Source organism: Podarcis cretensis (genome assembly GCF_951804945.1).
Source record: "Podarcis cretensis genome assembly, chromosome: 7".
In the NCBI taxonomy this organism is placed as follows: domain Eukaryota; kingdom Metazoa; phylum Chordata; class Lepidosauria; order Squamata; family Lacertidae; genus Podarcis; species Podarcis cretensis.
This window is the reverse complement of record NC_137176.1, coordinates 61,154,154-61,170,368: the sequence shown is the minus strand read 5'-3', so window position 1 is coordinate 61,170,368 and position 16,215 is coordinate 61,154,154. Positions and strand designations below refer to the sequence as shown.

Here is a 16,215-nt window from a genome sequence, read left to right as displayed (position 1 = left end):
ACAGCACCCCTGGTAAGGTACAAGAGGCGCCCACTATCTGTACTTTCCAGAAACAATGGAAGGTATTTTTATTTTGGCAATCTTTTCCAGGTTTAAAAACATACAAAATGAACATCTATCTTTAGTTGCTTTGGGTACTGTTTCTATGGTATATTTGTGTGAGGGGTTTTTTTAAAATGGTACGGTATATACGGCAAAAGGTATTGCCAAAGACTTCTATTCTCTTGTATAAATTTCAGCCTTGTGTTGAAATGTAACAGACTGTACCTCTGGTCTCCATGGTCTTTGGAACTCACTGCTCATATTTGTTTGCTCTATGCTTGCATGTGTTTATGAGTACATCTGTCAGCTGAGGATAATACTTCAGGCATCTGATGAAGTGGGCTCTCGTCCACAAAAGCTTATGCCACAATAAATCTGTTCATTGTCACAAGCCTCTTTGTTGTCTCCTCAAAGGAACTCCGGCATTCCTTAAGAGTTCTTTCACTAGAAACCACCTGGCTGTGACATATTAATGTGAAAAAAGGAATACCCACACTTGCAGCAGACACTGTGGTGCTAGATGATGCACAGGGAACATCAATAATTCCTTGTTCATTGAGACAATGCTCTTTTGTTCCGTTTCTTCTGAAGTGTGACAAAGGAAGCATTGAAAAGTGAAATTAAGCACCAGCCTTGGCTTTCTCATCCTCATGGAAAGAGGTAAGCGGAACAGGGAGTGATGTCGCCATTTTCTATATGCTCCCTTACCGCAACGTGCTTTGTTGCTGCCGTTCATCAAACACAAATGTATTGTTCTCTGCAATGGACCCTTTGTTAAGGATTCCTCATTCAGCTTTGGCCACAAAATCTGAATTGCTCAGAATGGCTGGCATCTGAAATTCAGCAAGTGACATCATAAGCTTTGCAGGATGCGCAAGAGGCATCATGACCCTAGGGGAGCCTGTGATATTTTCAACAGTTCCTAAGCTGCTTCTTTTGGTGGGGGGGGGTTGCTTTAATTGTATAGTGCGTGTGCAGCCTGTCAGTAGAGTCTCAAAGCAGTTAAAATAGACGATCCAATCAAAATGCAGTATGACACACAGGTCACCTGACCATGTTACCTGGACATTGTACATGCACCTTGGCTTATGTTGCAGTTCTAAGGGCAATGAAAAGCAAAATGGGTGTGCTAAGCCCAAAGCTTACTTCTGTGGCCTCCTGCATTTATACTTGCTTTTATACAAGCTGTTGGTGAATTAGCAGAGAGTGATGTGGGGAAAATAGCAAGAAGGAAAAGGCAGTCACGGCAGTACTTTTAATCAGATACCAAAAATGTTCAGTAAATTATGAAAGCAACCAGTTGCTGCTCAAGGAGTACACAGATGTGTGTACTCATATGGTGTGTGTGCATATGTGTAAATGTCACACACACAGAACCAGCCTTTAGCAACAGCAGTGATAGAAATGAACATTTGCTTTCATCTTCTAATTTTTCAGACAACAGTCCTGGAAAACCAGAATCTTTCAGCTGATTATTTCTGTGACTAGATTTGATTCCACTTCTCTCTGGAAAATAGCTCTTGTGCTGTGAAATGGTTGAGAAGAACTTCTTTAGTTTGAAAGTGGCTGTTTAATGATGATTGTGTAATTCAGGCAAGCTATCAGCTCCTTGTGATGACCAGCGAATCCTTTTACAACAATTGTGTATTCTCCCTAAAAGAAAGAAAATGAGTTAATTTGTAATTGTGAAAGGTGCTTATATTGTGCATTCTTAAGTGCCAGCGATTTCATTGGAGCTGAGGGCTAGTTTAGAACTATCTGCTGAAGTTGCCTCAAGTTGATATTTCAGGGGATTCCGGAATAGTGAGTCAGTTGTCCAATGCGTATTATTCCTTACTGGTTTCTGTCTTTTTGAAAAATTTCCCATAATGTTAGGTAACACAGTATTGACATATTCATAAAAGTGATTTCACACAATATAGTCCTTGGCAAGTTAAACCAAGCCCTGTGTGTACTCATCTGCACATGTGACACTCCCAGACAAGCAAACTGTTCACTCATGTCAATGGAAAGCAGCCTCCATCCTCAAAAGGATGGGCTCGCCAGCAAGCCAACAGTTGTTCCTGTAATCTGAAGCAGAAAGCTATTCAAGAAGTTAGTACATGCCATACTGCATGCTGTGATCTGTTTGCAAGTCATGGCAAGACATTGTCTAAAATAAACTATAGTTTACTGTGAATGCTGATTAATTGTACTCACTTCCCTCCTCCCTTGGGAATAAACCATGGAGTTATGTGTGACCCCGATCTTAAACAAAACACAAGTTGTAAGCTAAGAACAAAGCTTGGTTTCCATTTGTGGTTTATCTGGAGAGGAACAAACCATGAGCACGGCTAAATGTTGCCCACTACAAAAATAATAGCAGAATTAAATTCCTCACACCCAAAAACATATTTTTAAGACCCCTCACAGAAGAAATTTGCAATAAATTAAGTTTCACCCCATAAAATGACACACCCTATACATAACACCAAGTTAGCCACTCCATTCAAGAGAGAGGCTCTCCTGGTGCCTTCATTACATATCTTCTCCCAGACCTTTGACTCTAATGAGTCAAATCTATGGCCTTTTGAACTTGGGGGGCAATATTGTTTTGTTTGTTACTATGCTATTTATTCTTATATTTTTATATTGTAAACCGCCCTGTGATCCTCAAATAAAGGATAGTATAGAAATTTAATAAATAAATAAATAATGATAATACAAAAGTATTATGTATTATTATTAAGTTTTGATTCAGAAAGTACCTCTTCATATGTTGGCTCTTTACCACTGATTCTCACAGTTGTGTTAATTGTCTCTGCAGAAGAACAATCATCAAGAACTTGAGCATGACAAAAACAACATTATCCCATTATTCTTTCATTTCACTTTTCATTTCACTTTTCATTTGTATACTGCCTTTCTATATACACAATGTGGTTTACAAGCTGAAAAAAATTACAATTATACAAATACTGTATCTGCACCTTAAGAAGTTTACACATTTCTTCAGTGGGTGGGATTTCTAGAACAAATGTAGAGGGGTAGCATCTAATAGAGGAGCCTCAGAAGTGAGATTTATAGAATGTTGGAAAACTGACAGAAAGTACCACCTTGTTTCAGAACCTAAGTTTTAAGGCCTAAACTGTAACAATTCTACAATTTGGTTTAAGGAACTGAAGTAAATATAAGCTGCACATTTTCCATCTTGTTTAGAAACCTGTAACATCCACTGAATTTAATGTATAAATTTACTGTTTCTTGAAAGAATCCTGTCTTCTGACACATCTTCAGTTTTACCCTTTTTTTGGGGGGGGGGGGGTTAATCTGTTTAACTTCCCTAAGTCTCCCAAGTCCCAGAATTTCCTTTCAAAAAGCAAAAATAGCCAGTAGTGAGAGGGGCCACGCCTCAACTTTCCAGAGGCCAGTTGCTATGGTATTAATGGCATCCCACATGAACTGAAAATGTGCCCTAGCACAGTGCTGTGGGTGCATGTTTGCTAACATAGAACTACCCTTGTACATAGCAATTAGTGCAATACTGGTTTAGCCCTATGGAAGTCATTGATGGAAGAGTAAGGCTGGGATGAGAATCAGTTGAAGGTAGCTACCTGCATGAGGGAGAGGCTGCCTTACACTGAATCAAAACATTGACGCCTCTAGCTCAGTACTGCTTACACTCACTGACTGTAGCTCTCCATGGTTTCAGACAGGAGAACCTCCCAGCCATACCTGGAGATGCCAGGAATCGAACATGGGCCCTTCTGTGGGCAAAGCACATGCTCCCTTTCCCCACTTTACCACTGACTATATCATTAGTTTAGCCTGGTAGCAAAGACTTAAAAGTCACAACTGTTGTTCTGCTATGATCCGGCTAGATTTAGAAAAGTGTGATGGAGGGGAAAAGTGATGGCCCCATGTAAGACCTACTCTTGTCCCTGTAAGATTTTGCGTGTCTTCTGCATGTGTCCCAGTTTTTGGACACACAACTGTCCAAATACCTTTAGCAAATAAACAAACAAACAAACAAACAGGAGACTTAGAAAAGCCTGTGCAGGATTTCAAGCTAAGAGCAAAGGCAGACCCTGTATGTCAGCTAAAGGTGCCATAATCAGTGGCGTAGCGTGGGTTGTCAGCACCCGGGGCAAGGCAAGTAATTTGCGCCCCCTAACCCATGGATTTGCGCACCCTAACCCTAACCCCCAGATGTTGCGCCCGGTGCAGCCGGCCCCCCCTGCACCCCCCACGCTACGCCACTGGCCATAATGTACTCTTACCTCCCTTCAGAGCTCCACAAAATGTATAGCCATCATCCACACCTTCGCAAAGGGTACCTTTCCATTTCACGGCTTCAAACCCTTTAGACCATATGTTTACATGTGCTCTCAAAATGGTTAAATCAGCCCCTATAAAAATTAACACAATAAAGCATGTTACATGGCAACAATTTCAATTACAATCTTGACAACATTCAATGGCTTTCTCAGGGAAGGCAAAAATACACTTGTGATCTAGAACACTTTCTGAGCTCATTCAAATCCAAAGGAATTTTTACAATGTATTTTGTGTAATAATCTAGATGAATGAGACATGAATTGTAGACTATTATCCTCATACTTCCACCTCTTCACACACACAGCTTGGAACAGATAAAAGCTTCATTCTCCCATTGTGTAATTGTTTCCCATATTCCCTTTTCAGTAGCAAACGCAGGATTGAAAATTCACTAAGTATACCTGGCTCTCAGAAGCATTAGCAAATATAAAATGTCCAGAAAACAACAAAAGGTTGCTTTGCTTGCAGTATTACAGAGAACCTCTAAACGAACAAACAAAATCAGAATACATCCAGGGTAAATTATGTGAAATGTATAGACAAACCAATGGAAGTGGGATTGGCTCATGCCAAATGTCTCTCCTTCCCACCTCCACATAATGATAAGATCTTCTCTAAAAGCCTAAGGACAAAATGGCTTCATTTGTGAGTTGATTTTCAACATCTGCTTTCTGTCCTTGAGCAGCTGTGATAAACTACTTCTTCTGTCCAAGTTTTAACAACATCCCTTCTGGAGTTCTATGGAATAGGTTGTACCACTAGTGCAAGGCAGGGCACGTGATTTTCACTAATACACCCTGCCTCACCTGAGCACCCCTTCCCAAAAAAGTGTTTCTGGAGATCGGGAGACACACTCCTCCCAAGCAGTATGGGATATGGCAATCAGATCCCCACCCCACCTCCCTGGAAAAACCTCCCATAAGCACAAAGCCACCAGTTAATACAGCCCAGCAATGAATAAAACTTTCAGGTTGAAGTGCATCTCGTAGTAATGTAAAGCTATGAGCTTGGTGTTACTTGAAATAGGAATATATCTTACTTGGAATCCAGAAAAGAGTTCCCCGCCATTTTCTATTACGCTTTAGTGAACACGGCTCTATTTTAAGGGAGAAGTCTTTTGTTGGAAGGCCTCCACCTGCATAACAAAGAAAGTTTAATAATGTTGCAAACCTCATTACAAAGTGGCACAAAGCTTCCTTATTAGAGCCTCTGCTGAAATGCAAAATGCAACACACTTCACCTTTGAAGTTAATATTGTTGCATGTCACCCCAATCTCTGAGAGGTGTGAGATTCCTTTGGAATGAAGGACAGCAGTGTGTGTGTGTGTGTGATGGAGGGGTTTGCAGCATTAACACTCCAAAACGGTCAAATCAAAGCACATAAAGTTTTCCAAAATCATGTGATAAGAGGAAGCCTGTACAGTGTTTTCCTTGAGGGAAGTGTTTTTGTTTGTTTTGTTTTGGAAAATGCCTGCTGTATATTCAAAATATTAAAAACTTATAAAATAAATAAGGAATCAGTTTTGTTTAAAATAAAAAACACACACTCCAAAAGGGTCTTGCTTTTCGCATTGCAGCAGCCTTGGATTCAAACAGAAATCAAGCATTGCTCTGTCTCTCTCGGCTTTTCATCCTGATCACACTGGAGTACAGTACTACAGACACCCATGTTGCATTGTGCTACTTTATCCATTGATCTGTGGTGATGCACTTGGAAATACAGTAAAGCCACCCTTTTATGGTTATCCACATACTGTATTTTTTGCACCATAACACTCACTTTTTTTCTCCTAGAAAGTAAGGGGAACTGTCTGTGCGTGTTATGGAGCGAATGCCTACGGGTGGCGGGGGGGATCTGCTGCAGTCGTGAGCAGAGGATCCATGGTTCCCCTTCCTTCCCTCCTCAGTGGCTTGCTTTGAAACAGCAAAGCGGGAGAAGAGCTGCTGAGTGGGGAGGAGAGAGGGACAGAGAGCCTGCTTGCTTTAAAGGAGCAAAGTGGGAGAGCAGAGTCCGGAGCTGTTTTTTTTTCAGCGAGCCGGGGAGGAGGGAGAGAACAGCTCGCTAAATAGCAGCAAAGTTTTTCCACAAGCAGGCTCTCTGTCCCTCTCTCCTCCCCACTCAGCTGGCTTAATAGCAGCAAAGTTTTTCAGCGAGCCAGAGAAGCAGAGCCTTTAAAGGAGCAAAGTGGGAGAGGAGAGGAGCCTTCTCCTCTTATACCCCTCTTCTGCATTATTAACAGCATCCTTCTACACCCACCCCACGCTTGTTCCTTGTCCTTTGAGTGCTTTTCCTTCCCTCCCCACTTAAAACGTGGTTACAAAGCACGTATCCACATGGATCCTCAGCATTGGGCTACCCCAAACTCACCGTCAGATCACATGTCTGTGGCCACAGCATGAACCACAAAAATCATACATCCACTGTTTCGTTTAGAATATTTTTTTCTTGTTTTCCTCCTCTAAAAACTATGTGCGTGTTATGGTCAGGTGCGTGTTATAGAGCGAAAAATACGGTATATATTTTTTAATACTCCTTTAGCTAACCACCTGTACTTTCTAAACAATGAGCGCTCACACCTTCCTTTGTGGGTGCCCTTTGTGGGACCGCGCACAGCACCTTGGTCATATGGGACCCACCAGCTGTTTGGGCTGGCCTCCCTCCCTCTGCTAATCATTGGAGGTTCCTGCCTAACCTCAGCCAATCAGCACCACAGGGAGGTGGGGCCAGTTCCTTAAATAGGAGGCGGAGCAGGCAGCAACCATGGAATCCTTTAGTCTATCTTCCCTTAAGGGGTGGGGCGTGAATTCACAACCTCCCCCCCCAGCGCAGCAATTCCAGGGTCCCCTCTTAAAGGGGTTTGTATATGGGAGTTACTGGCCATACACTGAAAGGTTGTTAGTGAACTCCCCTGCGTTGCGGGGATATAGGGTGGGCTGCCAGCATACACAAGCATCTTGCTGTGCACCCTCCCATATCCCATTCACCATGAAGAGCCCCGGTTCCCCCAGCTGGTGGGGCTGGGAGAGATACACACCCAATGCCTAAGGCAAGGTCTTCCTACACCTGAAAGGTTTAATAAAGTTGTGGCCAATTTTTATTCCATAACACATTGTCATGAGTCATTATTCCTTCTGGTCGTCTCTCTGGGCCGGGGGTCTCTGCCTGGATACGCAATAGCAGTAGCATGATATCTTCATCAAGGCCAAGTGAAAGTCGTAAAATAATGAGCAATCTTTTGAATTGCACAGCACTCTTCTGCAGATGGAAAGTATCTAATAAAGAGAAGCAAGAAGAAGAGGAAGAAGTTTCTGGGAGAGAGCTTGGCAGAGGCCCAACGATAATGTGTTAAAATGTGTTTTAAAATGGTAAATGAGGAATGAGGAAGCTGTCTACAGGCTCACAGAGTGACAAACAAACTGGGTGAGGCACCAGCATCTCTGATCTGTGTGAAGTTTTAGAAATGGCAGCCAACCTCAGGGGAGGCCGACCCAGATCAGCACTGACATGCAGGGCGAGGGGTGTAAACCTTTATACACATACACACTTTTCCCTGTGAAAATTGGTTCCCTTAAACTGCTGCTTGTCACACTAGCATGCACACATAACTTTTTCCATAACGTAGCAAATAACTGTGTGTGACTTCTGTTGGGGGGGGGGGACATGGAGGCAGGTAGAAAGAGTTATGCACATATCCTGGCCTGGTCACATTCAAATCACACCCCTACCCCCACAGAACTGCTATTTGCAAATGTTTAAAGAGACGTGAGATTCATGAAAACAACTGAATTTGGCCCTCAGTTTGTGCCGAGTGTGAAATATCTCCGATTGCACCAAAGTATATTAGGACTGAGAAGCAATGGCTGATCTCCCTTGAAAACTATAAAAGCCAGCAATTATTCAGGTTGTTCTCCAGCATTATTTGCAACACACTCTTTTTTTCTGTCTTACTTAAATAAATGGAAATTGGAGACAGAAATTAACGTTTGCAATCCTAATGAAAACACCTGGAGCTTTAATCAGAGGAAAGGGGGAAGTGATCCTAATTATTTCACAAACGCTATTGGAAATTAGAGCCATCTGATACTTTACTTACTGCAGTTGGAATATAAAATGGTTACGTCGTCTGAACTGCAAAGCAGGTGTCTTTCTTCTGCCACAGTAAATCCACAAACGGAGAGAATCGTAACAAGCAGGAACATGTTTCTATGTCTGTAAACCATTTCGAGAGCAGGTCACATAGAAGGATACAAGACAGTATTGCATCATTTTTACTTAAGAGGAAGAAAGTTACGCTTAGTCACCCACCCTCAGACATGTGATTTCAGGGGCTTTTTCCCCCTTGTCGTTTTTAATTATGCTTCTACAGAAGGTGCACTACAAATGCTTGAAAGCCTTTTCTAGTTGCTTAAGAAGAATAATTTTGCCTGATTATCTATACCTAACCCAGTTTGGACAAAACTACATTTCAAGAAGTGAATTCTAAAAAGGCAAGAGAGAAAACTATTGAACCAACGTGTTTGTCTCACAATATCAAATGAGGAAGTTGCTCATGATCATCTGAGCTCATGATGGTACCAGGGTGGTCATGCATAACCCTGATTTCAATGCCTGCAAAGGTTTTGGGTATGCACATATTGCTTCCCCTCCCAACTGTGCCTGTCCTGTAGCTTGTGGCTGAAATCTTATAATATTTCATATCACAATTATTCAAGAGTTGTTTTTGTACTGCTTCTGTTGTGTCCTCCAAATGCCAGACAATAAAAATGCAGTGATTTGGCATTTCAGAACTAATAAAGCAGAATGACATATCTCTCTCTCTCTCTCTCTCTCTCTCTGTGTGTGTGTGTGTGTGTGTAGTTGATAAAAGGTAGTGGGTGAAACTGTTATTATGGTTAAAAAGAAATTCAGAAAATATTTCTAGACCTGAGTAAAGGTAAAGGTAAAGGTACCCCGACCATTAGGTCCAGTCGCAGATGACTCTGGGGCTGCGGTGCTCAGCTCGCTCTATAGGCTGAGGGAGCTGGCATTTGTCTGCAGACAGCATGTGGCCAGCATGACTAAGCAGCTTCTGGCGAAACCTGAGCAGCGCACGGAAACGGCGTTTACCTTCCCGCCAGAGCAGTACCTATTTATCTACTTGCACTTGGACCTGCTTTCGAACTAGGTGGGCAAGAGCTGGGACCAAGCAATGGGAGCTCACCCCATCGCGGGGATTCAAACCGCCAACCTTCTGATCAGCAAGCCCAAGAGGCTCAGTGGTTTAGAGCACAGCGCCACCCGCGTCCATATTTATTGAGGTACATGCTATGTATGAAAATATTGTTTTCCCAGAGCACCTGCGTAGAAACATTTTCTGTAGAACATATTATTGCTATGAAATCTCTGGACTTTGATATAGTTAGGATACACTAGGGGTGGATCTACTATGGAACTAATTAAGCTTAAGGGTCCCTAATCCTGAAGGGGTCCACGTTGCTTAATTTTGGGGGGTCTAGTAGACTCAATTTGAGTTGCATGATTTAAATGGATCAATTTTGTTGCATATATTTTTACAATTCCCAAACTTTGAGAGTCAGTAGCACAGATGTAAAGGTGTGGTGATCTGTTGTGGAACAACCCTATTGAAGAAGAAAGCAGGGGTTACCCAGACCTCGCTGCTGGTTGTGAAGGGGCCCCCATGACCGCTCAAGCTTCAGGGCCCCCAAAATGGAGGTCTGTTACTGGGATACATGGAACTCCCTTATACGCATTAATTGGTATAACTACACTATGAACTTATAAGAAATCCCAGGAAACTAGTTATCTGAGTAGACACTGGTGCCCACGAGAAAGACCCCCCTATAAGTCTATGACACATTCCTGTCATGAGTCTCATCCCATCAGGTTTCAGTAATGCCTATTAGGTCATATTTGCCATCCTGCATTAACAGCTCCAATTCATCTTGCTTGCTTCCCATACTCTGTGCATTAGTATACAGACAACCACGAGTCATTCCCTCCCGCTACTTCCTTCTTCCAGTTTCCTGTTCTTTAGCAGGTCTGTTAGTAAGAGACCTATGGCCATTCCTGGACCGAGATAGCTTGGCCGTTGTGGCAACCTCAAGATGATATTCCTTCAATGTGCTCCATGTAGGGCTTCCTCCAGGCTTAGTTTAGAAGTTGCAGCTGGAGTGCAGCAGCTAGGTTGTTGACTGGAACATCCCATCAACTGTCAAGGGAATTTCCCAGCCAAAGGAATGCACAGGCAAATAGTTAACTCTTTAGTGCCAAAGGTAATACAGTCGCTTCTACAGCTCTGGATTCCTACACACACCAGTTCTAAACTCTTGGCAGCTGTTCCCAGGTCTGCACTCTATGCAAGGGACCACTCCCCCTCCACCAGTTTATATACCTTCCCCCAAAGGGCTATGTACACACAGCTGCAGTCTGTGCCTTTCTGGCAACTTCCTCTATTCATCCCTTTTCAATCCCTTCCTGGTTCTGAGAGACAGTGGTGCAGGAGAAGGTGGGGAAGCATCTGGCCCTTCACTTGTCTGACCTGCTTCTTCCTGCTCTGGAAGCTGCTCCTGGCTGGTCCAGTTCCCCACAAACCACAGCCCTCCTTCCCCCGGTGCATACTCGTCAGTGTCATGCCAGTCTCTGACACCAACACTATGTAACACCTCTGCTGAGGGAGATTTACTGGCTGTCAGTATGGTACCAACCAGTGTTCAAGATTTTGGCTTTAGGTATTTACAGACCTAAGCAACTTGGGGCCAAATTATCCAAGGAACTACCTTGTCCAGTATAACCCTGCCCAGCAACTGCACTGCTCACAAGGGCCACTGCCTAGAGTATCGCATGCCCCAGGGGTGCTTAGCTGGTACAAGAAAACAGGGCCTTCAGTGCTGTAGCTCAAACTCTCTGAAATCAGTTACTTGAAGTTAGACAAGCACCTAGCATCTTGATACTTAGGTAGCTGCTGAATAAATTTAAGACTTTTCCTAATTTGTGACCCCATAAATTTATGGAATATTAACCATAATATCGTATAAATTGTTGGGATTTTTAGCATATTCAGTACGCTTCTTTGTATTTTATTGCATAACACATCAGTAGCATTTGGGTGCATTTTATAATTCTACAAAATAATATGAAAAATATTGTGTTAATAGTTCCACTTCTTGGAATTATTATACAGCTGCCTATAATGCTTGTTTATGTCAAGTCTTTAAAGATGTACGTAGCTATTTTCAAAGGCCTCACCAATGCTACAGTTATGAGTCCCTCTAGTGGTTTGTATAGGTAGAGACATTTTAGCAAACACTTGTGCATTGCTTGATACATACGGTACTCTTTTCAAGATATCCAATTCTTAACATTTGAGACAAAGAGGTTTTCAGGTACACCAAAATCTTAACCCTTTCTTAACCATGCACTCTCCCAGCAATTTAAGAACTGTTCCATCTGCACAGGAAGCTATAGTTAATGGTTCTGAATCCTGGCTTGTTTGGAAAGTCATTAACTGTCATTCCTGTTACATCAGAAATGGAAAACCACGGTTAATGCGGCTTCCTGAATTGTTTCCCTGCTTGAATAAAGGGTAAAAGAGCTGCGTGAGGTTGTAAGGAGTTCATGCATATGTCGGCTTAATTTGATTTTCCAAAGATGACCAAAAGGCTCTTTCGTATGATTAAAAGCAAGCCTTAAGCTAATCAAAAATCGACCAAACATCATCCCGTTTATGTAAATTCCTTTTGTAACCAACTCCAGTTTTATTCTTTTAATCAGTGTTCCTTTTACTGAACAAACTACAGTGGTGCCCCGCAAGACGAAAAACACGCTAGACGAAAGGGTTTTCCGTTTTGGAGGCGCTTCGCAAAACGAATTTCCCTATGGGCTTGCTTCGCAAGACGAAAATGTCTTGCGAGTTCCTGCGGGGTTTTTTTCCTTTCCCCCCCCTTTTTCTAAGCCGCTAAGCCGCTTATCAGCTGATCCGCTAAGCCGATAAAAGCCGCTAAGCCGCTAATAGCGCTAATCCGCTAAGCCGTCAATGGGCTTGCTTCGCAAGACGAAAAAACCGCTAGACGAAGAGACTCGCGGAACGGATTTATTTCGTCTTGCGAGGCACCACTGTACTTTTAATGAAGAAAAAAACTGCTCTGGGATTTTGTATCCTGGATTCTATAAAAGAATTCTGAATAGTCTGCACGTATACACACATTTTATTCAGAAACATCTATTTCCCTTCGCTGGATTCTTTTGATTCTTCGAAGTCAAACGTGAAGGGCTTGTCATAACCCATAAGGTGATTATAGTCTTGAGGATATTGAAAAAGCATAGGGTTAACAAGCATTGATTTCGTTTTAGCATAAAATGTTGTGAACATCTTGCTGATGTCGGGAACCTTCACATCCTTTTGATGGAACACAGTTTTCTTTTCCGCCAAAATAGCATTATACGTAATAGCTGTGTACGTGTCTGTTTCAGGCTTGTGGTACAGGCGGATGATGTAGCCCTTTGTAATCAAATGCAGAGTAACTGGAGTTACAAATGTAAAGAATCCTATAACACTGTAAAACATAACTTGCAAAGGAAGGTTGTCGACAGGCACACCAGTTTTGTAGAAGATAATAGGTATCATGCTAAGACTAAACATGCTGGTAGAGTAAGAGAAGAACTTCACGCCTGTAAGAGAAAGACAAATTAATATTTAGAGACTGGAAATAGCTTGTGAGCTCATACATCCTCAGAAGGGCAGCTGTTACCATGTTAGACACTCCCCCCCCCAAAAAAAAAATCATATGACTGTTGTTTAACCCTCACAGAGCTACGATTCCCAGCACTCTTAACAAACTACAGTTTTTATGATTTTGGGAAAGGGGGGCAGAATGTGCTTTAAATGTACTGTGCTTAAGGAAGTTTTTAACGTTTGATGTTTTATCATGTTTTTAATATTCTGTTGGGAGCCACCCGGAGTGGCTGTGGAAAACCAGCCAGATGGGCGGGGTATAAATGATGATGATGATGATGATGATGATGCAGCCCTGGGCTACAGAGAGTGACATATTGTCACTAGGCATATCAAAGACCAGGAGAAGCAGTGCTGCACTGCTGACACTCCCCCCCCCCAGCTATCAAATTAACTTGACAAATCCTCAACTGCGATAGAAGCAAGACAATTCTGACTTACGTCCTTTACACAAGTTTCTGGTGGACAGAGGGTCCCAATTCCCAGTGAAAACTAATTTTAAATACTTCAGAGTGTTCAGAACCAAAGCATAACAAGACACCTAACCCTAATATACTCACCTAGCACTGCCTTTGCCAAATTTCCCCGATAAACTAATCTGCCATGTTCAGAATCTTCATGCAGGGAGGATGTGCTGAAGCAGTGAAGAGGCTGCACATGGAGAGATGGAACCTACAGATAAACATGTATTTTGAGTTTCAGATTGTTATATGTATATGCACCATTCACTAAATCACATGGCAAGAAAATGGCTCACGACTAACAGTGCATCTGATGAGTATCCACCACCTGTCACCTGACCCCCTTCAGAATTAAAGCGAGCGTTCCCGGGACACTATCACTAGAAAAATACGTGCTCCACGCGGCAGCACCTGCTGGCTCCCCACGATCGCGGAGAGAGATCCCGGGGCTCCACGCCACCCGAGTCGCGGCCTGCATAGGGCAGCCACAGAGCGCTGGCCCGGCTCCAGGACTCCAGGATACTTCTCGGTAAGCAGGAGCGCGTGACATCTCCCGGCGCCCCGCAGCCACAGTCGGAGGCCGGGCGCGCGAAGGCGAACCCCAGCCCGGAGCAGCATCCCCAGCACCCCACGTCCTTCCCTGCTTAAGGCGGATCCAGGGCAAGCAAAGCCGCCGCCGCCGCCGCCGCCTCGGTCCTTCCCCTTCCGGTGCAGCTTGGCCGGGAAGGAGGGGCTGGGAGCCGGCGCGCCTTTGCTCGCGTCTCACACGTGGATTTCAAGCCAGACGTTCGCTAGGAAAGCGGAATCTTTGGGTTACAAACCTGCCTGGAATTCTGGCCATTTAGGTGGTAAATCGGGATCTGTTAGTACACCTGCAGCAAGGATTCTTTCGGACAGCAGCAGCAACAACACCCCGCCCTAATTTGTACTAAAGAAAGTTTGGGTTTTTTGGGTGGAAAGGGTGTGAGCTCCCATCACTTTTGGTTTTGGACCCAGGATTCTTTTTGTTTTTGGGGGGAATCAGAATCCAGTTCTACTCTACAAAACAAAACAAAAGATCCTGCAAGCCTGAAGTCCGCCCGACCCTGCTTAATATCACAGAATAGAAATGATATTCGGATTTCTAGTCTTTAAAGGCCCTGCTGTTTCTGGAAGGGATCCTAAGATCAAGATCCGGAAAGTAAGCACAATGCGAGTAAACTTTATTACCGTAATTAAATTTCCTTCCCACCAAGTGTGCTTTGGTCAGTGAAATACAAAGTAAAAAAGCGAAACATAAAAACAAGTAGGTATAACATTAGTAAAATAATGTTTTACTATTTACAGAATTTGAAATTTGGGGGGGGGGGGAGCCAGTTGAGCAAATTGCACATTTATAGAGAACAAGAGGCCACAAGCACATGGAATAGCACTGTTTTTAGCAAAGCATTCTGCATGAGTTCCAAAGTTTCCCATCATGTTTTCAGTTTTTAGGTCAAAGTAGGTTTATTCCGGGACGCAGGTGGCGCTGTGGGTTAAAGCCTCAGTGCCTAGGACTTGCCGATCGAAAGGTCGGCGGTTCGAATCCCTGCGGCGGGGTGCGCTCCCGCTGCTCGGTCCCAGCGCCTGCCAACCTAGCAGTTCGAAAGCACCTCCGGGTGCAAGTAGATAAATAGGGACCGCTTACCAGCGGGAAGGTAAACGGCGTTTCCGTGTGCGGCTCTGGCTCGCCAGAGCAGCGATGTCACGCTGGCCACGTGACCTGGAAGTGTCTCCGGACAGCGCTGGCCCCTGGCCTCTTAAGTGAGATGGGCGCACAACCACAGAGTCTGTCAAGACTGGCCCGTACGGGCAGGGGTACCTTTACCTTTACCTTTACCTTTACTAGGTTTATTCCACAACAGGGCTGTAGCTCAAATAAAGCCACAGGGCCATTTTATCTATGGTCTTGTTTTGGGAAATGCTCTGCCCAGGTTGGCATAAATAACCAAGTTGTTGTTGTTGTTGTTGTTGTTGTTGTTATTTTATACCCCACCCATCTGGCTGGGTTTCCCCAGCCACTCTGGGTGGCTCCCAACAGAATATTAAAAACACAAAAAAGATCAAACATTAAAAACTTCCCTAAACAGGGCTGCTTTCAGGTGAGGCACACGTCATTTGAAACAGACACCAGGGAGCACAAACATGATTTGAGGTGGCCTAAGACTTTTTCAAAAGAGCACAGTGGCATTTAAATACTATTAAGTTCCTTATTTGTAGACAAATCAGTTGTTTCCAGGAATAACATGCTTGAGGGATTTGGCTGGACATGTTGCTTGGCAATAGTGTTGTGTTCACTGCAGCATAAATGTGTGGTTTTTGATGGCTCAATATTTATGGTGGGATGAATAGATACTGAAATCTCACTTCCTTAATTGTAGTCCCCAGACAGCAAAAAAATGGCAGTATTTCAGCAGCAAGCAATTTGTTTGGGATCTTATGATGAAGGTCAGATACTGCATTAACAGATCCAATGTGGGTTATAATTTAAAATGTAAAACATTCTGACAAATTAGGGCTTAATGACCTAAACCAGTGGTTTTCAACCAGTGTGCCATGGCATCCTGGGGTGCCTTGAATGATGGTCAGGGGTGCCATGAGCAACATTGGCCTGTCCCTCTTTCCTTCCCTCCTCTGATGCCCTC

The 16,215-nt window shown here is 43.5% G+C and overlaps 2 protein-coding genes across 4 annotated transcripts; both read right to left on the bottom strand.

The window, feature by feature from the left end:
- Positions 1-1,283: 1,283 nt before the first annotated feature.
- Positions 1,284-10,300, bottom strand: LY96 (lymphocyte antigen 96). 3 transcript variants are annotated; one of them, XM_079985173.1, is made up of 6 exons: positions 10,005-10,280; positions 8,454-8,569; positions 5,399-5,494; positions 4,302-4,430; positions 2,790-2,842; positions 1,284-1,695 (listed from the first exon to the last, which is right to left on the bottom strand). In XM_079985173.1, exons 1-6 carry the CDS (start codon positions 10,037-10,039, stop codon positions 1,594-1,596), a joined length of 531 nt encoding a protein of 176 aa, XP_079841299.1. In that variant the 5' UTR covers positions 10,040-10,280; the 3' UTR covers positions 1,284-1,593. The 3 variants fall into 3 exon arrangements, with proteins under 3 accessions (XP_079841299.1, XP_079841301.1, XP_079841300.1); XM_079985175.1 differs by lacking the exon at positions 2,790-2,842 and having other exon boundaries at positions 10,005-10,300; XM_079985174.1 differs by lacking the exon at positions 10,005-10,280 and having other exon boundaries at positions 8,454-8,629.
- A 2,246-nt stretch (positions 10,301-12,546) lies between these two features.
- Positions 12,547-14,242, bottom strand: TMEM70 (transmembrane protein 70). The gene is made up of 3 exons (XM_079984780.1): positions 13,964-14,242; positions 13,652-13,763; positions 12,547-13,027 (listed from the first exon to the last, which is right to left on the bottom strand). The coding sequence occupies exons 1-3, from the start codon at positions 14,168-14,170 to the stop codon at positions 12,579-12,581; spliced, it is 768 nt and encodes a 255-aa protein (XP_079840906.1). The 5' UTR covers positions 14,171-14,242; the 3' UTR covers positions 12,547-12,578.
- Between the last annotated feature and the right edge of the window lie 1,973 nt (positions 14,243-16,215).